The sequence below is a fragment of the Lissotriton helveticus genome, chromosome 2_2, assembly GCF_964261635.1.
Source record: "Lissotriton helveticus chromosome 2_2, aLisHel1.1, whole genome shotgun sequence".
Lineage (NCBI taxonomy): Eukaryota > Metazoa > Chordata > Amphibia > Caudata > Salamandridae > Lissotriton > Lissotriton helveticus.
In genome coordinates, this window is record NC_136060.1 from 40,786,165 (window position 1) to 40,813,149 (window position 26,985).

At 45.2% G+C, this 26,985-nt stretch overlaps 1 protein-coding gene across 2 annotated transcripts in view; it reads left to right on the forward strand.

Moving 5' to 3' along the window:
• LOC144821262 (protein FAM149A-like) overlaps positions 1-26,985 on the forward strand; it is a 549,291-nt gene that overhangs the window by 374,953 nt on the left and 147,353 nt on the right. For both annotated transcript variants that reach the window (XM_078678084.1, XM_078678086.1), the window contains exons 5-7: positions 9,400-9,525; positions 15,047-15,226; positions 22,149-22,339. In XM_078678084.1, the coding sequence (XP_078534210.1) occupies positions 9,400-9,525; positions 15,047-15,226; positions 22,149-22,339 (497 nt within the window). The remainder of the gene's footprint in view (positions 1-9,399; positions 9,526-15,046; positions 15,227-22,148; positions 22,340-26,985) is intronic.

The window sequence follows — 26,985 nt, forward strand, 5'->3', positions numbered from 1 at the left end:
TGTCCCCCACATCTTTCACTAATATTCAGTTTGAAGCAGGCCATTTACCCTCAACAAACCAGGAGGCAGACGTCTGGAAGGACAAAGGTAGGGCCTTTCAGCAACCATACAGGAGTAACACAAGAATTGTCCTGGCATCCTGCTTCAAGTCTGTCAAAGTGTTACATGTGGCTCAAACAAACCTGTCGGGCAAGATTTGACAATTTGGTGCGAACAGGATCTCAGTTCCCCACCCTCCTGCTAATATCAAAGGAGTTGTCCCTGCCCATTCATGTTGACCTGCCAATCACAGTGACCTGCTGTTTAGCCCCCTTGGAGTAATTTCACACCTCATTCAGGCCAAGTGCAGGCTGGGAGCAGCTGGATAGTAAATGCACATTAGACTCTAGGAACTTCAGGCACGAAAAAGGTAACTCTAAAAGTTACTTCTCCTTAATATTTATTAAAAATCTGACATCACTATTGAATTGAATGATTTTTAATAAATATTAAACATAGTTGTTTAATGTTTTTTCTAGCTGGTCCCATTCCCAAAATACAGTGTTAGTATTTTAATCTGTGCTCTGATTTTCTACATAGGACAGCTAAGCCCGGCACAGTGAAAAAAGCTTTTAGGCCTTGTACCTTTAGGTTCATGTTAACATTAATTATTCCATGTTCCGCTTTTATATTCTATGCACCCTACCTTGTGGGCTAAAAGGCATGCATAGAGGTGAGTAAAAAATAATTAAAAGTTAGTTTGTTACCTGCCAATTATGGTTATTATAACAGGTCAAGCTGCAGGTTTAAACTACACCCATCAGGCTAAAATAGTAGACATGAAGCCATGTTTTCATTGTCACACTAGTTGATGGCACAATAAGGGCTGCAGTCAACAGGTGACATTTAACTTTCCATGTCATGGGTGGAGTTTCTTCTCCTTATTACATGGTCTTATAGAAAAGAGAAATACTCCAATCAGGAATTAGCCAATTTATGTTTTAGGGGTCACTACACACATATTGGACAGCTGCGCTCCAAGAGGCAATCGGAAAAACTGTAATAAAATTCAGCCAAAAATTGAGGTCACCCCCAAAAAGAGGCACTTTCTCACATTATTAACATAATTTCAGAATTTAGTGGCATTCTCAGTAGTTGTAAGGTTGACATAGTGCTTATGATGTTGTTGCACCTGTATGTAGTAGATTCATGGTAGAGGTGATACATGGACATATCTTAATAGAAACTGAACCAATATGGAGTGAAATTAGATTAATTTGGTAACTGTGCTGGAGAACTATATTATTAAATTAAACGTTAGTGTAAGGCTGTTATTAGTCCAATCCAGATCTTGCACATTTATATTTAGTAATTCAGAGTTGTTTGAAAGCAACCTATGAGGTCATTAACATGATTGGGCTGAAAAATAAACTACTTGAAGAAAATTGTGATTTTGTTTGAAGGTCTTAGACTATTAACAAAAGTTCAAATATGGCACATTCCTTGCTAGTTATACTAATTGTATAGAAGTTTTGCCTGGATATTCCCATTTTAAATGTGTTGGGGCTTAATCATAAAGGCATTTAATAATATGTAAAGATGTACTACAGGAGCACTAACTCATGTGTTCATCAATTCCTACATGAAATGGCCCCAAATGCAATTTTGACAATGAGAAGTAGTACCGTAAGAGTATGAGTTTGCATGCCTCAAAGTCATTTATGAATATGTGAAGTATTTCTGCCAGAGTACTAACTCACATGCCACCAAGGTATTTATGAGTATGTAAAGTTGTACTGCAAGATTACTAACTTACATGCCCCAAAGGCATTGATGACTATGTGAAATAGTATTACAGGTGTACTAATTTCTATGCCCCAAAGGCAGTTATGAGTATGTGAAGTAGTATTGCAGGAGTACTAACACAAGCCCCACAGGCATTTATGAGTGTGTGAAGTAGTATTGCAGGACATAACTTACAAGCCCCAAAGGAATTCATGTGTAAGTGAAATAGTCCTACAGGAGTACTAACTCATATGCCACAAAGGCATTGATGAGTATGTGAATTAGTACTACAGGAGTACCTCTTCATATACTAATAAATGCCGTAGTGGATTGGCACAGTGTGTTCAAGTTATTGATAAGCTGGGCAGATTCCAAAATGGAGTATGTGTTTCCACATTATCAATACTTCATTTGCGAAATGGGAAACATCTCAAAACATTGGAAGGCAAAATTAGGGTTATGTAGGCGCTAGGCTGCCTGTAGCTCTGAGACACAAGTATAGATGTAGCATAGTTTTCATATACATTCTAAAAAGGAGTAACTCTTCATATTACTTGATTTTTCTGACTTGCTTTTCAAAGCTACTGCAATGTGAAGTGGAGTATTTAATGATCTACACTTCAGATGTGCTTCAAAGTGATATCTCCACCATTTAGCTGTGGGAAGATCTTTAAAATCATAATGGAACTCAGGACTGAGTGATGTTCCTTAGACAAAAAAGATGCATTGGTCTGATTGAAATAATTATTTTGGCTTGATATGAATGTCTTATTCAATAAACAACATACATTTGGCAGGTGGCTTGCTTTGCCTAAAATTGACCACATAGAAAAAATAAATGAGGTAACTAAACCAAGTTAAACAATATACACTCTCTGGTAGACTTCTCTCGTAGTGTTCTCTTGGTGATGTGAACGACGGCATTGAGGATATGAGAAAACTCGTCATGGAAAGAGTCAATTTTCAGCATTTCTATAATTTGGTTAATCAATCACTTAAGACGTTTTGTAAGTGCGAAAGTGAAGAATACTACCTCTTGGATGATTTGGTTTGGTTTCGAGTAGGGGTGGCTTCTCCGCTATAGCGGAGGAGCATTACCTCCCCTGCCAGAAGCTAACAAAAGGAAAATAAAACTATAATAAACCTGGGTTAATTTTGTTTCCCAGAGTTGTGGGGGCAGTGATACCAGGCATGGCATGGATTGATATGCACTGTTATCAGTGCGCATGACGGTTTGGCCGGCCGTCTCAGGCCGGCAAACCGTGATGCGCACTGATCCTCTCTCGAAACTGTGTTGCTGGGTTGGAGTCAGCAAGCACAGGCTCCCAGTCTCCATGGGAGCGCAGGTGATTGGCGCACAGGCCAATCCTGAATATGGTCTCATGCATGAGAGCAGCTTCAGGATTGGCCGCAGGGGCGTCTGGGAGCCTCTGCCTGCAGTGGAGCCACGAGAGGAGCAGAAGACGTTGATGGGGCGAGCTGCACCGGCAGGTAAGTTCTTTTTTTTTTCTCCCTTTTTTGTTGTTGTTTGTTGTCTCCCTCCCTACCCCTGCCCACCACTCTCGTCTTATACCAGCCGCTACTGGTTTCCAGACCTACTAAATTAGCATACTCCCATTTTCACATTGGGCATCAGGCCTCTCTAACTGGTTTGTAGTTCTTGTCGCTCCTCTTGACACTCCGGAACACCTTGCAGCTTATCTTTCTCTGAATGTATTAATGTAAGGAGCTAGACTGATCTGGGAACAGAAGGGTTGTGACCTCCCAACCAAAAACTCTTGAGATCTTCCAGGTCCACTCCTGTTTTGTTTGCTAGGAGGGTTTGTTTGTTGTATTTTTAAGCAATCAGGAACCTCATCCTGCTTCAGGGATATGTTCTGTTTTGTATAAGCAAATGTTCAGTACTCTTTATGTGATATAGCTCATTGTAATAATTCATACTTCCCACTCGCCTGTAATGCATTGATGTTACACTGTAGTGCTTGAGAACTAGAGGGGATCAACAATAAACATCATAGTCAGTGTCACACTTGGACAGAAAATAGGCCCATGCTCCAAAATAAAAGTGGACACTATTAGTGAATTAGAAAGCTAAAAAAGTGGTCCTTGTTTGCAAATTGGAACAATTTTGAACTTGTAAAGATAAGCTGTATAAGTGTTTTGTAAGGTATCGGAGACATGCCTGGTTATGTAGTGCTTGCAAGCAATATTTGTGGTAAAATTATGGAAATCAACCGTAAAAAACGGACCGAGAAGACCATAAAACCGACCCTCAAACCTGAAAAAAAACAGCCCATACACTGAGCTATCAGACCAGCCCATCGGGCACTGCCTCATTGCCCTATAGACCAGTCCTACCCTTATCACAATACTTCCTTTTGGCTAATGTTGAGTATAAAGTCTTTTATTCTTAATTATTTATTGCAACTCCTGTATCATTTGTATTTGTCACCAGAAGCTTGTTTGTGGTGTTTAGTTGTACTTTTTTGTAACAAAGTAAAGTTTTCTGTCCAGGAAACTCAACAAGTGCTTAAATGTGAATACAAATAAGGGCCTTGTATTTGTAAGCATGGTTTGTTTTATAATGCTGGAAAACTGTTTTGTGCTTTGCACTTTTTATATTTTTTCTTTCCTATTTACCACCTGCCTTTTTATGTGTTATATATTAGCCACGCGTTTTCATAAAGTAATAAAAATGGTGAAACTCAAAGAAATTAATGCAATAAACTCTTCTTTTTATTTTTCTATTTTTTTTATTAAGCAAGTTAAACAAAAAAATATATCTGACATACCAATTATTGGGTATTTCATGCCAATTTCATACATATCATATACATATCTTATTAATCCCGAAACAGAAAGAGAGCTAATCAAATCAATCATATAACAAATAACAAATCCTTTAATCCATATTCGCTGCCTAAACCCTATTTACAATATTTACAATATTTATATTATTCTGTAGTGTTATTCATCAGAGACCTCCATTATTCCATATTCACTGCTCAAATTCACTTCACACTACTTACATTATTTATATTATTTTGCATTGTTGTTTATCAGAGTCCTCTCTAACACCTCTTCACCGCCTAACTTCCAACCATCTAATCATAGGAGCCCAGATCCTGTATCCCTTCTCCCTAGCTTGGCGCCCCTTAATCTTATATAGGGCCATCTCCTGACTGTGTATATTCAGAAGTCAGGGAAACCATGCTAGATACCTGGGTGCTTCTATATCCTTCCAAGCATTTGCAATCAATAATCTAGCTACTGCCACTGTTGTAAATAAAAAATCTATTAGCGATGAAGACACTCCAAGTCGATTATTGTATCCAAATAGCATTATTGATGAAGTTGAATTAATTTTTTTATCGATTGTTTGTAACCAAAATTCGTCTTAACCGTTTTTTAGGGGTGTCAGTTTGCTACATGTGGAAAACATATGTATTATATCTGCATGACTAACCTGACACCTAGGGCATATATCATTTTCACGCTTCCCCCAATTAAATAGCTTTGCGGGCATATAGTACAGATAATGCTGGAAAACTGTTTGTGCTTTGCACTTTTTATATTTTTTCTTTCCTATTTACCACCTGCCTTTTTATGTGTTATATTTTAGCCATGCGTTTTCATAAAGTAATAAAAATGGTGAAACTCAAAGAAATTAAGGCAATAAACTCTTTTCAGTGTAAGCTTTCTCTCCGTCCATATGAATTGTGTATGTTTTTGAGTTTTCAGCTCTTGCCTTAAATCTTCAAACCGGATGCATAATCTTTACTCTTGGATACACTTGTACAGGATACATATCAGACCATGGAATCATTGATCTATGAAGGAATTTGCTCCCCTTGTTGAGCATACTTTGGTCTTGAAAGGCAGTCATGAAATGGACCCCTTTCATATACTACAACATTTATAAGGAGCGCATGGAGGAATCTCTTAAATAAGGGATCCCTTTTTATGGAAAGTGTAGTACTTTATAGCGCTTTCTTAGAATCTGCAGTTGGACAAAAATACTGTCTATTGCTTTCATCGGATCTTGCTTTGACTTTTGTAGTACCATTTTTTAGGGCTGTCTCCAAAAAACATAAGCAGATTTCACTGTATTCAGAATGCAGCCTCAAGATCTGTTCCCAGGTTAGGGAAGCCCGACCTCGTCCATGGCAAACATAACACCTTGCACTGTTCTTTCATCAGAAAGAATGCAATTTTAAAAGTTCCATGTATCATGCATAGAACTTTTTACCAGGCTCAAGTTCTTTATGCATATAAGCTTGGTCCCAAGCTCTGCAGAGCCTCAAGTAAATCTTTACAGGATCCAATCTTCAAGTCTTCCAAATGGGGCAGAAGAACGTTTAGGGTGTTAGAACCTATATTGTGAAATAAGCCCTCAGTTTTTTTGAAAAATGAAACCTGGGTACTTTCAGAAAGTTATTAAAACATCGAGGTCAATCACTTGAGCATCACTACAGCATTGTATACATACATGTAGCACTGTAGTGGCCGCATTGCAGGGCCTCTAAAGTGCCAACCTCTTTTAACTGTCTTTGTTAAATATCCTTCTAGATGGACAGATAGCATTCTAGGAATATTTTTCTCTAAGGTTAGAGTATGCTTTTTTGTCATTACATTTTTTAATAATAGCTTTTTTATATATAGTGCTTCATAGATCACTTAGAACCGCTAGGAATAACAGATCACCAGTGATCCAGCGCTCAGGAACTTGCAATTTCCCAAAAACAATGTAGTGTAGTTCCTATATCCCTGATAGGCTCTGCGCATTGGAATAATATACAATATAGTTGTGGCATAGGACTGAGGTCAGGATACCTCTATCGAGTACCTTCAACTTAATTACTTGTGTGTGCCAGCTAACTCAGAGGTCACTAGAAACTTCTCCAATAAACAAGAATTGATTAGTTTCTGCCAACTTCATAAACATGACAACTTTGTTTCCCTTTAGAATCAGAACAGTCTTAGAATCGTGGAAACAATAGATAACAGTTTCACTCAGTCAATCGAGAATGCTTCGTTACTACAGAGTTTACACAGAAATAGGTAGACGGGTGTTTCAATAAAAAAGGTTTATTGAACAGTCTTATTTCTTGTGCAAGAGATATGAACTGCTACAATTGTAAGACAGAATGTGAAGTATAATACATACAGCGTTAGCAGTAAGATAAAATAATACTGCAATAGCATGGTTTGTAGCTATGACATATATTCATAAAAATACATACATAAATAACACAGGCTAAAATGTGAATACTCATCTGGTGCTTCTAGCTAGTTCTACCCCAGTGTACCTAACCTAAGTGTAGGTCATGGTAAAAAGTAGGTGCTGTTTTTCTATAGTCTAGTTTAGCTATAGTTAGGATTGGTGTTGCCAAGATTTGCCAAAAGTCCCTCTAGGTTCTAGTCTTCTCAAATCCCTTGGAATGAGAGAGGTTGGAATCTCTTTCCGGTTCTCAATCTCTAACACCCCACAAGGGGAGTCAGAAACACTGGAGCTGGATTCTCTGCGAGGAGGATGACAGCGTCTGGTCAGTGCGTAAGGCGGGGACTCGACTTCCTTCCGAACTTCCCGTGGTGAGCCGTGCAAGTATGCAGCCGTGACTTGCCATGGCAAGTGAGGGTATATTTATACCTTGAAGGTGTTTAGGAATGCCAGTATTGACATAAATGTCGGGCAGAGGAACGTCATGAATGAACCCCTATGAAATAGATGTTCATGCATAATAAATCCAAGCAAGGGGAAGTCCTAAAGGCTTAAGCGTCTGGTTTTCCAAGAACTCGTTGTGGCGTGGATGGACGGATGTAGGTGGCCATGCCTGTATTTGGGTAGCATGGGTAATGCCTAAATAAGGATTGGATATCTATGCCTAAGTATGGGCAAAGTGAATTGCGCCTGTATAAGGGCATACATTGGGAAACCTATATATGGTATCTAAATGGACACACAACAACAGGGCCCAATTTCCATTACCTAACAAGCTCCTTTGCGCTGGGATCAGTGTGATTCTAAAAACTATACCAATTTACCAAACTCCATTATTATGCTCTTCCTAATTTACCAAATATGGCGATTCAATCTTTATACTGTGTAGACAAATCAATACTCATGAATAAAAATACTCTAATAAAGACTAATTTGTATATTTATATTATTTATCTAAATAATGTGAAATAACGCTCATTAAGTACCAAAATACAACACCAATCATAGACTGTCATAAAGCAAACAACATCAGAAGAGAAAATGACAAATTCATAATCATTGACAATGCATTAAGGAGTGGATAGGAGAAGAGACAAAAGATTCAGAGACAAAATACATTTGCAAACGTTATGCAAATTCAGATATCAGGTTATATCAACCCAATTAGGAAACACTATCTCCTGGCCAGGGAAACAGCAAGGGCCCCTTAAGAAGATTTAAAGAGGCAAACAATAAGTCAGCAAACACAGGAAGAACAGCAAACCGACGACATGCAACAATCTCACCACAACAGTCAGCAAAGATGTCTGTCCAAAGACCCCTCCCTCCAGGCAACTCAATTATACCCTAAAACCCAAAAGACCAACCCACAGAAGTATCTAACTTAGGTCATGCTTCACATTTGATTGGTTAAGGAAGGGGGTGCACTGTCACACCACTCTCTACGCACACATACGTTTTAAATACTTCTTTGTTTTAGACATCCATATGACATCAACTTTTCTCTCCAGGAAATAAAGTTCAAGTCTAACTATTCCGCTGAGCCCCTCTCTGCAGAGGAAGCTTCCCTCCACGTTCATAACATTGTTCCTTTCATTCGGATCTTGGCAGGTACTCAGGATTCGAAGGACAAAGTCAGGTTCCTCTTTACCTCTTGCTCACATTTTCTAATTTTTTCTAGGATTTAATTTTCAACGCAGCTGACTTTAACCCTTTATCTGTCATGCAGAATAAAACCCATGCTTGTTTCTACAATGAACAAAACACAAATATTTATTTTTCATTTGAAATGCATTTCTCTAAGCACCAACCCATGTTAACTTTTGCATTACAGCTGTTATAAAAACGTGCACTAAAACTGCATTAGTCCTTTATTTTTCATTAATCAAAAGCATTTTTGCGGCCTTTTACAGTAGTTTAGTTCGCGCTTGCGCAGAAGCATTTTCCCATGTTAAGCTTTTTCTTGTTTATTTTTCCCTGCATACGGTTAGTAAATGTTACTGAAGGTTCAATCAGAGCAGGTTTTATTTTACGCGAAAACCCTGCTCCATCACAAGTTTACTGTAACTGAGGTTGCCATCCTTGGGAGGAAGAAAGTCTTGAGTGAGCATGCCTGGATTCGAACTCCTGATCTGCAGATCACTGCATTTGTCAGAAGGAAGCAAGTAGCTGAGACATCCTGGCCCCCCGACACGAATAAAATCTACCCAAGGGGGTGTTGAAATTTGAGCGTACACTACTGAAAATGCTGTATTAAAGTGTACGTGTTGAAAATATATTTTCATTACTATTACGTATTGCATGCGTGGGAGCAGTTTGAGAGTTAGAATACAATTCTATATTTTGCCCGCCACTAGAAAATTTACTTGATTGAAAATCGATGTCATTAACGTAAACGTTCTATTTTCTGATAGGATCCTAGGAAAGCAGCTTGTGTTCCCAAAGGATGAAGGATTCCAGCATGTCCAGAGCAGAACTTCCAGCTCTGTGTACACAAGGTCATTCCCTGACCTCTCTGACAGCAGCAGTGACTTGAAAGAGTATGGAAATCCCTTATTTCTGTCTAATATTCTTTTTCAAAAAATCGAAACTGTGTCCCGTGCAATGGAATTGTAAATGTAAATATGACATTCTTTTTGTCTAATTTAGAACAAAATATGACATTTCCATTGAAAGACATATGCCTAGTGTGCTTTCGTTTGTGTTCTGTGCGTGGAGGGGTATTGATATCGTTGAAAACGTATTTAGAATGTCTAGAAGCCTGAGAGTAACTTACCCTGTGTTCGCCCACCTAGCTTCAGCGCCAGAACACTCCCTGGAGTAACACAGTGCTTTACAAATCCCCTTTATTACCTACTGGCGGTGGCCAATAGGTAGTAATAGTTTGGATGTAGTTTCCATAGGAGGAGCGTTTTTTCATTTGCCAATAACTTTGGCGTTGTTTGCTGACTCTTTGCGAAATTTTCCAAACTAGTTTAGGGCGCACTTCAGCTGCTATCTTGAAAATTTCCTGACGATCTTTCAAGCAGGCGCCAAGAAAAAAAGGGTGGGGTCCCAAAATGCTTTTGCTCCATGTTAATTTCCATAGGAAACTTTAGACACGGCTACAGCTCTAACTGCTGAACGAGTTACACCAAGTTTGGCACAAAGTTATCTCTTGGTCCAGAAAGCACTCTTTTTATTAAATGGTGTAAATCCGTTCAGTAGTTTCTGAGCTACTTAAAGAAATTCCCAATTGTATATCTAGAGACACAAAGGATCCGCGAACCCTCCCAATCTCAGGTACACAGCCCCCTGAAGCCCCAGGAACCCCCACCTCCCCGGGGCCATATCAAGTAATGTATGGGTGGTCTACTGCCCCCCCCACGCAGCCCCCGGACGCTACAACGCTGGGAAAAATTCAGATAATGGCAGGAAGCACAAGGCCCCCCGCAGCCCCAGGGACCACCACCTCCCGGGTACTATATTAAATAATAATGCATGGCTGGGCACTCCGGCCTCCCCACACAGCCCTGGGGCCTGCCACTTCCCAGGGCAACTCTATTAAATTACATACAGGGCAGTGCTGCCCCCACACCTCAGGGGACGATCACCTCCTTGGGGCTTAATGTTGGAGGGGGGCTGGGTGCCCCCCCCGGGAGCCATAGATGGCCCTGGAGTTCGCCACCTGCCAGGCTGACTCCAGCAATGTCCCGGGGTGCCTACCCCCGTGACATTACAGTTTGCCATGCCATAGCAAACAGTGCTTAGATTTCAACAAGCTATGCCAGAAAATGCTCTCGCTTGTTGAAAGTGGAGCATGTCTGTTTCCCTACTTGCTGTGAAGCGATTAGGGAAACAGAGATTACTTTGGGACCCAGGATACTGCATATTCAGCAGCTCCCTGGGTCTCAAAGCAACGCCGGCTCCCGCAGAAGGCGAGGAGCCAGCAAGGGCAGCGGGGCCTTGAGGCTCCCTCACGGTCCCCAATGTGGAAAAGATGGGTGCCTCGAGTTGGGACCGGGCAACCACACTACAGGCTGGGCCTCGGGGAATGGGGTCCCTGGGGCCAAAAATGGCCCAGAAGTGAAGCCACTCAACCCCTTTCCATTATATTATAAATAAAAAATAAAGGACTGGCCCTGGGGGATGGGATCCCCGGGGACAAAATCAGCCTGGGAGGGTGGCCGCGTGCCCCCCCTCTTGTTTTTGTAATTACGTTTTTTTATAAAAGGGTTAGGCCCCCGGGGATGGGTTGGGTTACCCGGGGCCCAAAATGGTTCAGGTAAGGCGGGCTCCGTGGCCCCCTCTTCCTAAAATATAATAAGAAAAGTCCTATGTAGTGGAATTCCTGAGAGCTGGGTGGAGCCCTTTTTTGCACCACTCTGAAAACACGACTACTAGTTAAAAAACCATTGAAATTCACTGGAAAAATCAAAGGTTACAGTGAGGTTATAGTTAGGTATCAGCATTTAAAAAACCTTAGAAATTCACTTGAAAAAACAAAAGTTACAGGGACGTTATAGTTAGGGTGAGATTTCACTCATACAAAACCAGAGTAATTCATGCATTATAGTTAGCTGAGCACCCACTGATACCCCCATGTTCCTTTTCATGCACCCACTCCAACTATGTGTGTGTGTGTGTATTTAACACTCATAAGCTTTTTCAAAACACTCACAGTCACTGGATGATGTCATCAGTGATGTCATTTGAGATGTCATCAGTGGTGTCATTTGAGATGTCATCAGTGATGTCACCTAGCATGTCATGAGTGATGTTTATGTGAGGTCAAGAGCAGTGCATTGCAGGGCACGTGTTATAGTTAGCTCTGCTATTATAGTTAGCTCTGCTATTACAGTTAGCTCTGCTAACTATAACAGCTGAATTTCTCTGGTTTTGTATGAGTGAAATCTGACCCTAACTACAATGTCCTTGTAACTTTTGTTTGTTTCTGTGAATATTACATATGCATTCACTGATACAGTACATACAGTTTTGTGCAAATTCATTATTCTGGTTATTGTTGTGATGTGGAGAAATCAACCCTCTAGAACAATCTGTTGGGGAGGACATAAGTTTTTGCAAATTACTATTTGTTAGAAATGGGATATCTGCTTGGCCAAGCCTTGCGCCAAAGCCAGACAGAGACCACCACTCTAATCAGGGCAAGGGAGTTACACGCTAAAGATACCCCTTCTCACCCCCTTGGTAGTTTGGTACGAGCAGTCAGGCTTATCCTGGAGTCAATGTGTAAGGCATTTGCGCAACACCCACACAGCAGCAACCCACTAGGCACACCACAAAAAGGAACTCCACACAAGGTTATATAAAATATTAGCCTTTGTATTATCAGAAACACATTAAAGTAGTAATCACACAATATACACTGTGCCAACTGGCACTAGGCAATATTTACAAGGGATTATATACACATGACCAGGCCAATCGGGCCACGGACAGAATCTTTAGAAAAGCACAAGTAGAAAATGTAAAAGCACAACCAGTAACTACTGGCAAAATTAGGAACTTAGCATTAGATCCTGCAACAGAAATCACCTTATGCAGTAAGCATCATATTTAGCCTAAAACACATTCTGCACCAACCTCATGGGTATAAATCACATTAGGTAATGAACTAGATTAGGCCCAAACCTCATTAGCATTACGCAATAGGCATCACAGCAGACATTACCAGCATAAATATATTATGCAATAATCATGAGGCAGAACACATTGGACATCACATTAGAGCCTTGCGCCCTACCAATACTTAACTGACCCCTTGGCCAACTGGCCTTCCAATGGGGCTCAAATGCCCTATGTCCAGAAATGTCAGGGCGTAGGTAGGGCTACTCAATTATCCCTAGGGCCACGAAAAGCAGCAAAGCCAAGGTGCACAATGGCACTGGGCATGGGGTGTACTCACCCCCTCTCTCTTATGAAGAACAAAATGCCCCAAAATGTTGCAGCTGCCTGCACTCTTGCAGGGCAGCTGGGGATCAGGCACAAATAAGCACTGGCACTACAGTGCCTGGGGAGCCCTAAAAATAATCCCAACTCAGCCCCACGTTGCAGTTTCCCCGCTACGGCGGCGCAACTGAAGACCAGCAAAGTACTGGCACATTGGAGTCCCCTCGGGGACTCAGAAATAAACAAAAGAAATGGCAAGACGTTGCAGCGGCCCGCAACTCTGCAGCCACATGCGGGGCTCTCACCGTGGTCACGGGAGCCCCGCCTCTATACAGGCTGCTTCCTTACTCCGGCCGCGCTGCTCCTCTTTCTTCCAGCCAGCACGACGCGGGGCTCTCTTCACCCGGGCCCCCTCCTGGGACCCGGATTTGGAGCCTGCCAAGCTCCAGACCCTCGCTGCAGCACGTCCCAGTGTGGGGTGGGCTGCCACCTGGGTCTTTGAACGCAGCGCTTCCTGCTGCACGGCCCTTCTGCTTCCGTCCGTGAGGCCCTTCTCACAACCAGGCGGGCTGCGGATCCCGGGTTCTTCTCTGTTTGGGATGCAATGATAGGTAGGCTCCCTCTTAATTTAAAAAGGATATAAAGCGTGGTGGGCACCCGTTCACAACCAGCAGAAACGCAGGGTGGGCACCCGCTGTTTAAATATGCCAGAAAGCGGCAAAGATGCGGGGTGGGCTCCCGCCTAGAAAATAAATTGAAAAGGCGGCAGAAATGCGGGGTGGCACCCTCTCGAGAGGCACGACTGCGGGGTGGGCTACCTCCTGAGTACGGGGAAATCCCTATGCTGGGGATTCCCTCTTTATGATGGCGCAGCTCAGCGCTGCAGGCACGCACTCCTCTCCCTTTGTGGCAGATGCGGGGTGGGCTCATTCCAGAAGGCACGAATTGCGGGGGAATCCCCAGGCAGCAGCCCAGAGCTGCAAACAAAAAATAGAAGCGCTATCTAAGCGCTAGGGCAAAGTCTCCAGTCCTCTCCCCATTGCAGGGAAAACACGCCCAGAGTTCAAGTCCAACAGTCCAGGGAAAGCCCTTCAGGAGAAAGGGAGCAAAGGCTGGGCCCAGGCTAGCCAGCTCACAGGGCCCTCCAGCAGGGAGGCAGTCCCTAGTGGCGGTTCCTCCTGGAGCCCAGCAGCAGGCCCCCCTCAAGTCAGGAATAGCACACCAGAACAATTTCATGGGGTCACAGCCCCTTCATTTATACACCGTTTTCCCTTTGTCTGTAAGCACAGGGCTGGGGAAACGAGTTGCAACTGGTTTGGGGAGCCTTGGAGCACCTTGTTTTGCTCAGCTCCTCTCTTCTTTGTAAGGTGGGGGCTCAGGGATCAGATGCATCACAGGGGGTGGAGCCGGCATTGTGGAGGGAAGGCACAGCCCTATTCAGGTCCCAGGTGCAACTCCTCCCTCCCATCTAGATGCAGATATCTCTATTCACCATTGGGCTGACTCATCCTGGCTCCCGGAGCCACCAACACCATCCAGCACCTGTCAATCACAAGCCAGACATACAATTCACATCAGGCAGGCAGACACACCACACACAGGAATGCCAACTTCTAAAAGTGGCATTTCTCCACCTGTCACCATACATCTGCGCACACCATTGCACAGCATTTATTCTCACGAGTTCATACATACTAAACTCGCCCCTGCACTCCTCTCATACCAGGAATTACCATGGACACACATATCCCCCTTGCATTCCTATGGGAGGGCAGGCCAATCTCACCACACGCACTCAGAGCATGCACGCACTTTACACTGGGCCATAGTGCTAAAGTGCGCAGAGGCCAAAAACTACTAATATCAGGTCACAGAAAAGGCAAAAAAAAAGTTTTAGGGGTGAACCTGCCAAAAGGGCCAAGTCCAACACTATTTTTAAATGTCTTAACAGTTATGCTGGTGGTATTCAAAGCCCAATGATTTTCTCTTAAAAGTACAGTTTTCCTCCTGCGTTCAGCAAATCAAAAACCAAATCTAATTTTAAAAGTTTAATTTGAGGACAAATCTTGTGCTAACTACAGAAGAGATCTTTAGCTTTTTATAGGTGAACTTATGTAACAATCTTCGTGGACTCGCCCACATTTTTACTCCCTGTACCTTTTATTGCAGGCTCTGCATTTCAGGCTCTAAAGTCATTCCAACTGCATCTCCACTGCACAGAGATTCAGAGTTGATTTCCATTGGGCGATCTTCTATTTCAGATTCATCAACGTATTCGTTTTTGGAGGAGGAAATCTATGATGTTGATGGAAAAATTGAGGAATATCTTGCGTACGACAGCAAAGAACAGTAAGCTGCTGAATTTTTAATACCAAGCAGAGTCATAGCCAGTAGGTCTGGGATTAATGTGGTAACACATGCAAACATACGTACAGAAATTATATTTCCATGCAATAAGATGTTAACTCCAAACCTGTTGGCCTTTTTAGTGCCTGGTAGTGGTATTTGAATTTGAATTTGAATTTTAATGAATTTCTAAAGCGCACTGTTACCGAGACGGTTTCCTGGCGCTAGACAGCGGAGAACCAGAGGGGTCGGGGACGGGGACTAAACTGCTGGAGAACTGGGAAACAGGAAGGTTTTGAGGTGTTTACGGAATTCTACATATGAAGTAGAAGCTCTGAGGTCAAAAGGGAGGGAGTTCCAGAAGGAGGGGGCTAGGACCGCGAATCTCGCCCCCCCAGACCTCTTCTTCTTGAAGCGTGGAACTGTCAGAAGAGCCTGGTGAGAGGAACGAAGCTCTCTAGCCGGGAGGTAAGGAGATATAATCTCACAAAGAAAGGCAGGGGCAGTCCCAGATCTGGCCTGGTAGGTCATGGAGCCCAGCTTGAAAAGAGCCCTCTCCTTCACCGGTAGCCAATGCAGGGATTGCAACAAAGGGGTGGCATGATGAAATTTGGGGAGTCCATAAATCAGGCGGGCAGCCTGATTTTGTATCTGCTGCAGTCGGTGGATCAAATAGTCTGGGGCGCCGTTATACGCCACATTCCCATAGTCAAGGCGCGATAGCACCATGGCCATGAGAATGAGCTTCAGGGCTGGGGCAGAAAAAAAACGGGAAACCTTGCGGATAGTGCGGAGGGAGAAGAAACAGGAGGACACCACCGATGAAACCTGTGTGTGAAGCGAAAGCTGGGAGTTGATAAAGATGCCCAGGGTTTTGACCTTGGGAACCGGGGAGGGGGGGGAACCAAGTGAGTCGGGCCAGAAAGACGGGGACCAAGGACTGCAACCACCCCCGGTCAAAACCAACTCAGTTTTGTCGGGATTTAACTTGAGGTGGTTGCAGTTCATCCAATTTTGGATGAAAAGCATCACCCTCTGAAAATTCTGGGCAGAAGAAGGGGAATGGGAGAGGTTAAAGATAAGTTGGAGGTCGTCGGCGTAATTGAACACCGAGACCTCCATCTGCTGTAAAGAAAAAATGAGGGGTGAGATGTATAAATTAAATAACAAGGGGGACAAAGAGGAGCCCTGGGGAACGCCGCATGTTACTCTACGGGGAGGGGCGGCAAAACCTGCCAGGTGGACAGCCTGCTCCCTGTCAGTTAGAAAAGACCGGAGCCAAGCGTGGGCCGTGCCCCCAATGCCCGCCGCCTCGACACGGGTCAATAAGATGTCATGGTCTACCGTGTCGAACGCGGCGGACAGATCGAGGAGGACCAGGGCCTGGGGGAGGCAGGTGTCAATGCCCTCCCTCAGTTTGTCCATCACCGACACTACCACCTTCTCGGTTGAGTGCAGCGGACGAAAGCCAGCCTGACAAGGGGAGAGGCGGCCTGTGGACTCCACAAAGGAACTCAGAGTCCGGGTGACATGAGCCTCTGAGACCTTCGCCAAGTAAGGGAGCAGGGAAATGGGACGATAGTTGGCAGGCATAGATGGATCGGCGCCTGCCTTTTTTAGGATGGGAATGATAACAGCTGATTTGTGGGCAGTTGGGACAATACCAGAAGTAAGGGAGTGGTTGATGAGTGTAAGTGGAGGGGAGTAACAGCTGGAAAAGATCTCGTTTAGGGCAAACGCCGGGCCGATGTCGTGAGGTGATCCCGATTTAACCCGAGCCAATAAAGGAAGAAGGGTTTCCCGTGTCAGGGAGGGGAAGTGAGTGAGGAGTGGGGCAACGGGGAGCGGTGGGGTAGTGGACGGAGTAGGGAGAGAGGGAGGGATGTTAGCCTTGATGAGCGCCACTTTCTCTATAAAAAAAGAGTTGAGAGAGTTACAGAGTGATTGAGACAGGGGGATTTTGGAGATCACCCTGTCAGAAGCAGCAAGCTCATGTACCGTGGCAAATATTTCCTTCGGTTGATTTTCCGCTGCCAGAATTTTACCAGAAAAGTACTCAGCTTTAGCAGTTAAAATATCTTGTTTGTATTCCTTGAGAACAAGGCAGTACTTAGCTTTGAGAAGGGGGCAGTAGTTGCGACGCCATGCTCGTTCTGCTCTACGCGCCACCAGTTTCTTGTCTTTGAGGAGGGGAGAGAACCACCTGTTGGCAGCGTGAGCACGCTTAATAGCGACTCTTTTGAGGGGAACAATGCGGTTGCATGCCTTTAACAGCCAGGTGTTGATGGCTGTGAGCTGAGAGGGGAGGGGTAGGTCACTAAGCTCAGGGCAAGATGCCGCAAGGGAAGAGCAGACATCAGGGAGGTCGGCCTTGTCCCACTTTCTAAACCAGGTGTTTTTGGGCAGTGGGGGTTTAGGCGGGCGTCCAAGGTTGAGTGCAAAGGAAATGAGATGGTGATCTGACCATGGACAGGGCGAGATGATAGGGGAGTTGGTAGGAATGTTGAGGGTCCATATTTGGTCGAGCTGATGACCAAAGGAGTGGGTGGGTGTGGAGAGCTGGGGAAGGAAATTAAGACTAGTGAGTAGGGCAGTGAACTCCTTAGATCTGGCGTCCTCGGCCGGGTCATTCGGCCAATAATTTAGATCCCCGAGGAGCAGGACTGCGGAGTTGTTCACTACTAGCGTAGCCAGTAGGTCCTCCATGGAACCAAGGAATTGGGGCGTGGGCTGGGGGGGACTATAGATCAAGACACAGGTCAAGGGAACCCCAAATGAGATAGAGCGGACTACTAGACAGTCCACGGCGGGAATAGTGGAAAAGGGGAGAATTTTGAAGTGAAAATCAGTATGGGTGATCAGGGCGACGCCTCCACCTGTCTTTCCCCCGGGGCGATCCATTCTGATGGCCGAATAGGTCGGGGGCAGCATGGCCAAGAGGCTCGGAAGAGAGTCGTCCCTAAACCAGGTTTCCGTGAGAAACAATAGGTGGGGTTGACAAGAGTCAAGCAGGTGAAATAGCTCTAGTTGATGGGCGACCGCCGACCTGGTATTCAGAAGGATCGCATTGGTGGTGGACTGGGGGGTGCCGTGAGGGATGGGGGCGAGGGAGGATGGCAGGTGGACAGAGGCAGGTAGGGCATCAGGCAGCTGATGAGATGGCAAATCAGGACGTGACTGAGTAGAGGGAAACCTGCATAGCCCAAGGGAGGTGATGCGCTCTAGCACTGTAGGGGCTGGAGGACGCAAATGACAGAATGAGAGCATGGTGGCCGGGGGGTAGCTGATGACTGGAGGGGCAGAGAGACGGGCCCCTAGCCCCGGCCAGGTGCGGACGGGCGCAGACGAGCTTAACTCAGGCGCAACTCCGGCGCGCCTTCGTCGCGCCCGCTGCGCTCGTCCGCTGCGCTGACACATGCTGCCCGTATAAGTAGGGAGTAGCGTGGGGGGAGTGGCTCTGACGTCCACTGGGCTTGGAACCCAAGCCAAGATGGCGCCCGCGATCGTGTCCCTCCCACTGCACACAACCCACAGCGGACTCCAAGACCCCTAGGATCGGGAATGCAGGTTAGGCAACCTTTTAACTTTGAACACAGTGGGTTAAAGGGAAAAAAGCAATAATGATTAAAACAATGCGCAGCTCGCAATCAGCAGCGCGTGAAGTTTAAAAAAACGGAGGCTGTGTCCACAGCTCCTCGGCAGTGCAGGTAAGACCCTCTGCCACCGGGTCAATCGCTATCACCTGCCGAGGGCGGGGACTGCCACTAAGTAGGGAGCAGCGTGGGGGGAGTGGCTCTGACGTCCACTGGGCTTGGAACCCAAGCCAAGATGGCGCCCGCGATCGTGTCCATCCCACTGCACACAACCCACAGCGGACTCCAAGACCCCTAGGATCGGGAATGCAGGTTAGGCAACCTTTTAACTTTGAACACAGTGGGTTAAAGGGAAAAAAGCAATAATGATTAAAACAATGCGCAGCTCGCAATCAGCAGCGCGTGAAGTTTAAAAAAACGGAGGCTGTGTCCACAGCTCCTCGGCAGTGCAGGTAAGACCCTCTGCCACCGGGTCAATCGCTATCACCTGCCGAGGGCGGGGACTGCCACTAAGTAGGGAGCAGCGTGGGGGGAGTGGCTCTGACGTCCACTGGGCTTGGAACCCAAGCCAAGATGGCGCCCGCGATCGTGTCCCTCCCACTGCACACAACCCACAGCGGACTCCAAGACCCCTAGGATCAGGAATGCAGGTTAGGCAACCTTTTAACTTTGAACACAGTGGGTTAAAGGGAAAAAAGCAATAATGATTAAAACAATGCGCAGCTCGCAATCAGCAGCGCGTGAAGTTTAAAAAAACGGAGGCTGTGTCCACAGCTCCTCGGCAGTGCAGGTAAGACCCTCTGCCACCGGGTCAATCGCTATCACCTGCCGAGGGCGGGGACTGCCACTAAGTAGGGAGCAGCGTGGGGGGAGTGGCTCTGACGTCCACTGGGCTTGGAACCCAAGCCAAGATGGCGCCCGCGATCGTGTCCCTCCCACTGCACACAACCCACAGCGGACTCCAAGACCCCTAGGATCGGGAATGCAGGTTAGGCAACCTTTTAACTTTGAACACAGTGGGTTAAAGGGAAAAAAGCAATAATGATTAAAACAATGCGCAGCTCGCAATCAGCAGCGCGTGAAGTTTAAAAAAACGGAGGCTGTGTCCACAGCTCCTCGGCAGTGCAGGTAAGACCCTCTGCCACCGGGTCAATCGCTATCACCTGCCGAGGGCGGGGACTGCCACTAAGTAGGGAGCAGCGTGGGGGGAGTGGCTCTGACGTCCACTGGGCTTGGAACCCAAGCCAAGATGGCGCCCGCGATCGTGTCCCTCCCACTGCACACAACCCACAGCGGACTCCAAGACCCCTAGGATCGGGAATGCAGGTTAGGCAACCTTTTAACTTTGAACACAGTGGGTTAAAGGGAAAAAAGCAATAATGATTAAAACAATGCGCAGCTTGCAATCAGCAGCGCGTGAAGTTTAAAAAAACGGAGGCTGTGTCCACAGCTCCTCGGCAGTGCAGGTAAGACCCTCTGCCACCGGGTCAATCGCTATCACCTGCCGAGGGCGGGGACTGCCACTAAGTAGGGAGCAGCGTGGGGGGAGTGGCTCTAACGTCCACTGGGCTTGGAACCCAAGCCAAGATGGCGCCCGCGATCGTGTCCCTCCCACTGCACACAACCCACAGCGGACTCCAAGACCCCTAGGATCGGGAATGCAGGTTAGGCAACCTTTTAACTTTGAACACAGTGGGTTAAAGGGAAAAAAGCAATAATGATTAAAACAATGCGCAGCTCGCAATCAGCAGCGCGTGAAGTTTAAAAAAACGGAGGCTGTGTCCACAGCTCCTCGGCAGTGCAGGTAAGACCCTCTGCCACCGGGTCAATCGCTATCACCTGCCGAGGGCGGGGACTGCCACTAAGTAGGGAGCAGCGTGGGGGGAGTGGCTCTGACATCCACTGGGCTTGGAACCCAAGCCAAGATGGCGCCCGCGATCGTGTCCCTCCCACTGCACACAACCCACAGCGGACTCCAAGACCCCTAGGATCGGGAATGCAGGTTAGGCAACCTTTTAACTTTGAACACAGTGGGTTAAAGGGAAAAAAGCAATAATGATTAAAACAATGCGCAGCTCGCAATCAGCAGCGCGTGAAGTTTAAAAAAACGGAGGCTGTGTCCACAGCTCCTCGGCAGTGCAGGTAAGACCCTCTGCCACCGGGTCAATCGCTATCAATTTGGTGATAATGTTATGAATGGAGTGGGGTTGCTGGTAGTACTTGTGGTATTGGCAGCAAATTGGTTTTCTGTGGTAGTATTGGTGGTACCTGCATTTCTGGTATTAGGGATGATGTGATATTTGTGGAGATAGTATTGGCAGTGTCATATTGGTGGTGGTATTGATGGCTGTGTGGTATCGTGGATTGTATTGGTGATATTGGCGCTGTTGGTGGTTTTGGTGATTGTACTGTTAGCACTGATCTAGATATTATTGGTATTGATGGTGTTGGTATAACTGGGGTGGTCGTAATATTAGTGTGATGTTGGTTGTGTTCTTGATAGGAGTATTTGTGAGGTATTTCGGTTGATGTGGTATAGGGATGGTATTGAGGAATTGGTGGTGGTGGTATTTGTATGGTATTAAAGGCTGGGGGTGGTATTGGTGTAGCTCATGTTGACACTGATGGTGTTGATAGCATTGTTGGTGTGTTATTATTACGGGTGGTATGGTATTTGCAGTGGCATTCATAGCCGTCTTGGTGGTGATTGTGGTATCAATTATGGTATTGATGTGGTATTAGTGATATTGGTGAATGTGTGCTATTAGTGCTTTGCTTTAATATTGGTGGATATGTTATTGGCATAGATGATGTGATAAACAAAAAGCAATTAGGAAGCTATGTTAGGGTCAGACTCACATCCAAGTAAGGAATGACAAAAGCATTTCAAAAATTCAAATTGCAGTAAAAAAAATAGGGATTGCTTTGTGTATACAAGGCATGTTGGAGATGAAGAATGGCATGTGACCAAAAAGTTGATAATTGAGTGTACTGTTTTAGACATAAACTAGTTCCTCATACGTTGTAATGCAAGAACCCCACTGAATACAGAATGGTGCACTTTACAGCCTATACCTAGATGGTGAGGAAAGAATACTCCTTTGAACTGACCTAAGATGTGATTAACAATGTATCTAGTCAATGTCTGAAAGAGGTTGATTTATTTAAAGGCAATAGAAATACAGATAAATACAAAAAAAATGCTTGTTTTCTGATATACATGGCAAATTAAAGTACTCAATTAAAGTCGCTTGCAGTCCTGTTGATTCATTGCGAACCATGAGTAGTGTTTTACATCATGTAATGGATCCTGAATTTGTTTACAATTTCAGTGACGATGAGAACCTGGAGCAAAAGAAAGCCCAGCTTCATCGAAAGAGGAGTAAACGCGGCATCCCACCAATTTCTCCTAACGCCTGTATTAAAGATACTGTGGCCGCAGAAGTGTTTGATGACGTCTGGAGAGATGTGGTGCGCAGTTTGGAAGAGTTAATAACTAAGGATTGGGAGATTGCTCTCGTCGGTAAGGTGCTCTTTTCTTCCTCAAAGCAGCAGCCAGTGAAGTATATTGTTGGCAATCTACTATTTCAGATTTATTTTGTGGGTTCTTATGCTGAAATTGTGAGTTTGTTTACCCCAGTGTAGCCTGCGGCCTTGGATGAACGGTAAGCCCCAATCACAGCGCTATACAGCAGGGACACACAGGCACTTCTTTATCCGCTCGGTGAGTGACCACATACGATCACCGCCTGTTTATTTATCCCCTCGGCCTGAGCCCGTTCGCGAGGGGTGCATATCGATACCTTTGAGGTCCAGAGGCCGGGTGGCTCTCTACATCCCTCCCTTCTTTTAATCAAAACATGTGATCAAGGCTCTGGGGAGCCGAAACGTTATGACGACTATTCTGCTGAAAATAAAATTATTTGCACCAACCTGGACTGGTCCGTGTCCATGTCTATTGGGAAAAGAGGCGAGGATCGTGTGCCACTGGCTCAATATATATATTTATAGGTAGTTATAGTTAGGACCTATTATGCATAGGAAATGCACAACATTCTATTCCCAATAACTTTGGCGATGATTGATTGATGAATCTTTGCGAAATTTTCCAAACTTTTGGCCAGCTCTGGTCCGCTCCAATCCTGAAAGTTTCGGGGTGATTCGTCTAGTGGGGGCCGAGAAAAAAGGGGGGTCCCAAAACGTGTTTTCCCCATGCAATTTCCCATAGGACCTTTAGCCACAGCTACAGCCCGAACGCCTGAACGGAATTATGCCAAATTTGGCAAAGTGGTAGTCCTTAGTTCAGACTTGTGCCTTTTGATTATATGGTGTCAATCTGTTCAGTAGTTCCCGAGAAAATTACAGTTAAAGTCATTTATATATCTATGGGCGTGGTGGATCCGCGGAGTGTGCGAGGATTGAATGCTAATTGGCTGTCAAGTAGTTGTCAACATTCGAAACCAGGAACTGTTGGCAGCCATTTTGTGCCTCAGTAGAAGCGAGGATGAGGAAGTCAGTGGAACATTTGTGCAAAACGGAGACAGGGGGCAGGGTAGAAATAATTTGACCCTCTAAACCTGCTTAGGGGGTCCCACAATTATTATTTTTTTAAACCCGGCAGGTGCATGTAGGGTGCGTGGGCTGTGCCGTAAAATAAATAAAATAAAACAGAGTTTTTTTATAATTAGTTCCTGGGGGGGGGGGTAAATACCGGGGCAAAATTATTAAATTTTATGTGGGGCCCAGAGAGGCCCCCCAGCCTCGGGGATTGTCACCCCCCGCGGCTAAAAAGAAAAAAATGGTGGGGGGAGGGGTCGCAGGTCCACAAAGCCGCAGGGACCACCACCCGCTAGGGCTTTTTGTATTGTGGGAGGGGGACTGCATGGCCCCCCTCTTGGAGCTCTCGAGGGCCCCGTTACCCCCGGGGCTACAAAAAAAACATGGCGGGGGGGCTGCAAGGTCTCCAAAGCCCCGGGGACCACCACTCCCAGGGGCTTTATGTATTGTGGGAGGGCTGGCTCCTGCAGTGTCCCGGGGTGTCCATCCCACCCTCCCATTGCAAGGCAATCTGTTTCATAATTTAAATCAGATTGCTTTTCCACATGGGGAGCTGCATGTTAGTAGCTCCCTATGTGGAAAAGTAATGGCAGCTCCCAAACGCGTAGAAGTTGTGCACCAAAGGCGCTGGAGTCGTGCATCCAGTGCATTCACACAAAGGGGCCGCACTGAGCTCTGCGCTGGGTGCGCGACTTTTACTTTTACCGTAAAAAAATAGCCCCTATGAGTAATTTCTAATATTCCCGGGGACCGTATTTCCTGGGTCTTATAAAAAATGTTGGGGACCGTGGGGGAAGCCACAATGCCCCCACGGTCCCGCCGGCTCCCTGCTTTTCTTTGGGAACCGGCATTGCTTTTCCGCATGGGGAGAAGCTAACTTGCATGTGGAAATCCAATCTGGTTTGGATTTTGAAAGTGAAAACAGATTTCACTGCTGTGTCTTTCAAAATGCAAACTAAGTTTGCTATGGGAGGGCGGAAGGCGCGAGATTCCCGCCCTCTCATAGCAAACAGCAGGGGTTCGGGGGTAGGCACCCCGGGACACTGCAGGAGTCGGCCCTGGGGCGTGGCAGTCCCCAGGGCCCTCGAGGGCTCCAGGCGGAGGGTCACGCAGCCAACCTCCCACAATACACAAATCCCCGGGGCTGGTGGTTCCCGGGGCTTGAGGGGGGTCGTTGAGACCCACACACTTCTAATTTTGCAGGGGTGGCCTTGGACGCCAAAGTGGCGCAAGGGGGTTATAAATCTGGTACACAGTGTTTTGTTTTACTTTGGTTTCCTTTCTGTAATGTAGAGGATCCAGGGTAAATATAACGGTTTCTGTACAGCCAGTACTTTATAACCCTAACACCAAACGGCTTTCTGCCTGTTACCATGGAACACTTACGTGAGCACAGAGGTTAGAAGTTCACCACACTATGTTGCTAATGGAAAAAGTTACTGTGCTGGAGTTTTAAAACTTTTCCATAGGAACCGTTAGTCGTAGCTATAGACTCTGGTAAAAATCTGGTAAAGAGTTAGCCTCAGAATTATAATTCAAATTATCAATATCATTTCTTTTGGGGATCGTCACCCCCCAAAAAAAAGAAGACGTATATACTTTTTTTTAATTAACTTTGATTGAAACAACAATAAATAACTGGAAATGTAACTTAAAGATAACAATATAATAAATAACTAGAAACATAACTTTAACAAAATAATATAATAAACAAAATGTGATATGGACTCCAATAGAAGTACGGTAGGTAATCTGCAAAGCAAAAATGAAAATAAGTGTTTAAAATTAGATCGATGTGACTAAATGAGGTCAAACATTACAAATCAAGGTAACACTTGGCGATATTTCCTTATTTTTACGTCTGCAGTGTGCCTGATACATTTCACTTGTCTTATAGGCCCGCGTTCAAGAGGTGTCTGTATGGAAGTGCATACTGTGTCAGATTTATACTATAGATCAACAGGTCTTTAAAATGATTTAGTGATGAGACAGAATTAGGTGAGAGATCAAGTCATTATGCAGGATAATATCCTTTAGGGCTTATTTACAAGACTTGCGCCACTTTTATGTTACTTTTCTCATGTTGAAAGTGACGCAAAAGTGACGCAAGGGGCTTGTAAATAAGCTCTTTTAATTCTAATGCATTTAATCAGAGGGATTGTATATCTAGGCCGCTCTGCTTACCTTGTGTAAACACTGTGACCAACAGAGTTCACAACTTGAACTCAACTTTGGTTCTACACGTCAGAGTGGACAGCAGCGTCCATAACTTTAAAAGAGAAAGAGAAACGATGTGAGGGAGAGTGAGAGAGAGAAAGAGAGAAAAAACACAATTAAAAGTGTGAGAGAGAGATAGTTAGAGATGGAGAAGTTAATACTGGAGAAAATACTCGTAGCTCACCTTTTGTCTCCGTTGTGTGTCCAAGCACGTGCTGGTTCATAGTGCACCCTCTAGTTTAGTGATCTGAAAGATAGTATATAGAGTTAGTAATAGCATAGTACATACAAATGCACACATATATTTCTAGTTTATTTATTTTTACACTCAGGATACTATATTACAACAAGTTCTACTGCAAGGAGGTGTCTGTACGCTGTTTTTTTCCAAAGTAGTATATCCCATACATTTCCACTGAATAGCGGTGAGTTCTCAATATTGGGTATCTAGACTGTTGCACCCCATTGACTCGTAGAGTCCGGAGGTGAGGGTTTTTTTAGGAAGTCAGAGGCAGATTTAGAAGGTCCTTGCATCATCACAGGTTCTTCACCCGCTCAGTCCTTCCGGTACCACTAACTCAGTAACCAAAGAGGCCACGCACGTGGTGGTGGCCCCTGTTCAGTGGTTCGGGCCTACATGAGGCATCCAAACCACCAGGACGGGCCATCACAGCGCTTGCGATGGGAGCAACTATAAAATGGCGTACAGCACGTGCGCTGCATGGGTGTGGTGTGGGTGTATACCAGCCATGACGGAGTGTGTGTGTGCCGTTCTGACAACTGGACCTGGAACTAAGAAATCACTACAATGGAAATCTGGGCAATGTTGCGTTTTTGTTTTTGTAGTGGGTTTGCCTGACGTATGCCAGTGCTGCGCAAGGCTCTGAACCATGGTTCCAAAGCTATGGGCGTGGTCCCGTCGAGAGCTATATGAGAAATCAAGTGATTCGGGTGTCTGTTTTGTAGTGTTGACGTCACCCGGGTCTTAAAAGCAAATGTGTAATTATATCGGTAAAGATCCACAACTTGGCCAACATGGAAGGTACGGGGTATCACTGACTCTATATTCATTCATTGTTGCATACATAAAAGATAGTGGACATGACGTATTTCTGCGATTATGAATGTTTATTGTACATTCAGTGGAGTGTTATAGCTGTAGTAATACAGGGCTGTGAAAGGTTTAAGTTGTAGTTTTTGGCACACGAAGGGCAGCTAATATATATACGTATGTGGTCATTGAGGTAGACTGTAGAACTTGGTGCTGGAAATCAGTGTTCGAGTCTCGGAGTTGTGTCCACATCCTGGTATTGTAGAGTAATGACGCAATGTACGCGTGCATGAAAAAGTATTGTAAATACGGTGCTCATGTAAATAGCTGATATACTTTTGGGT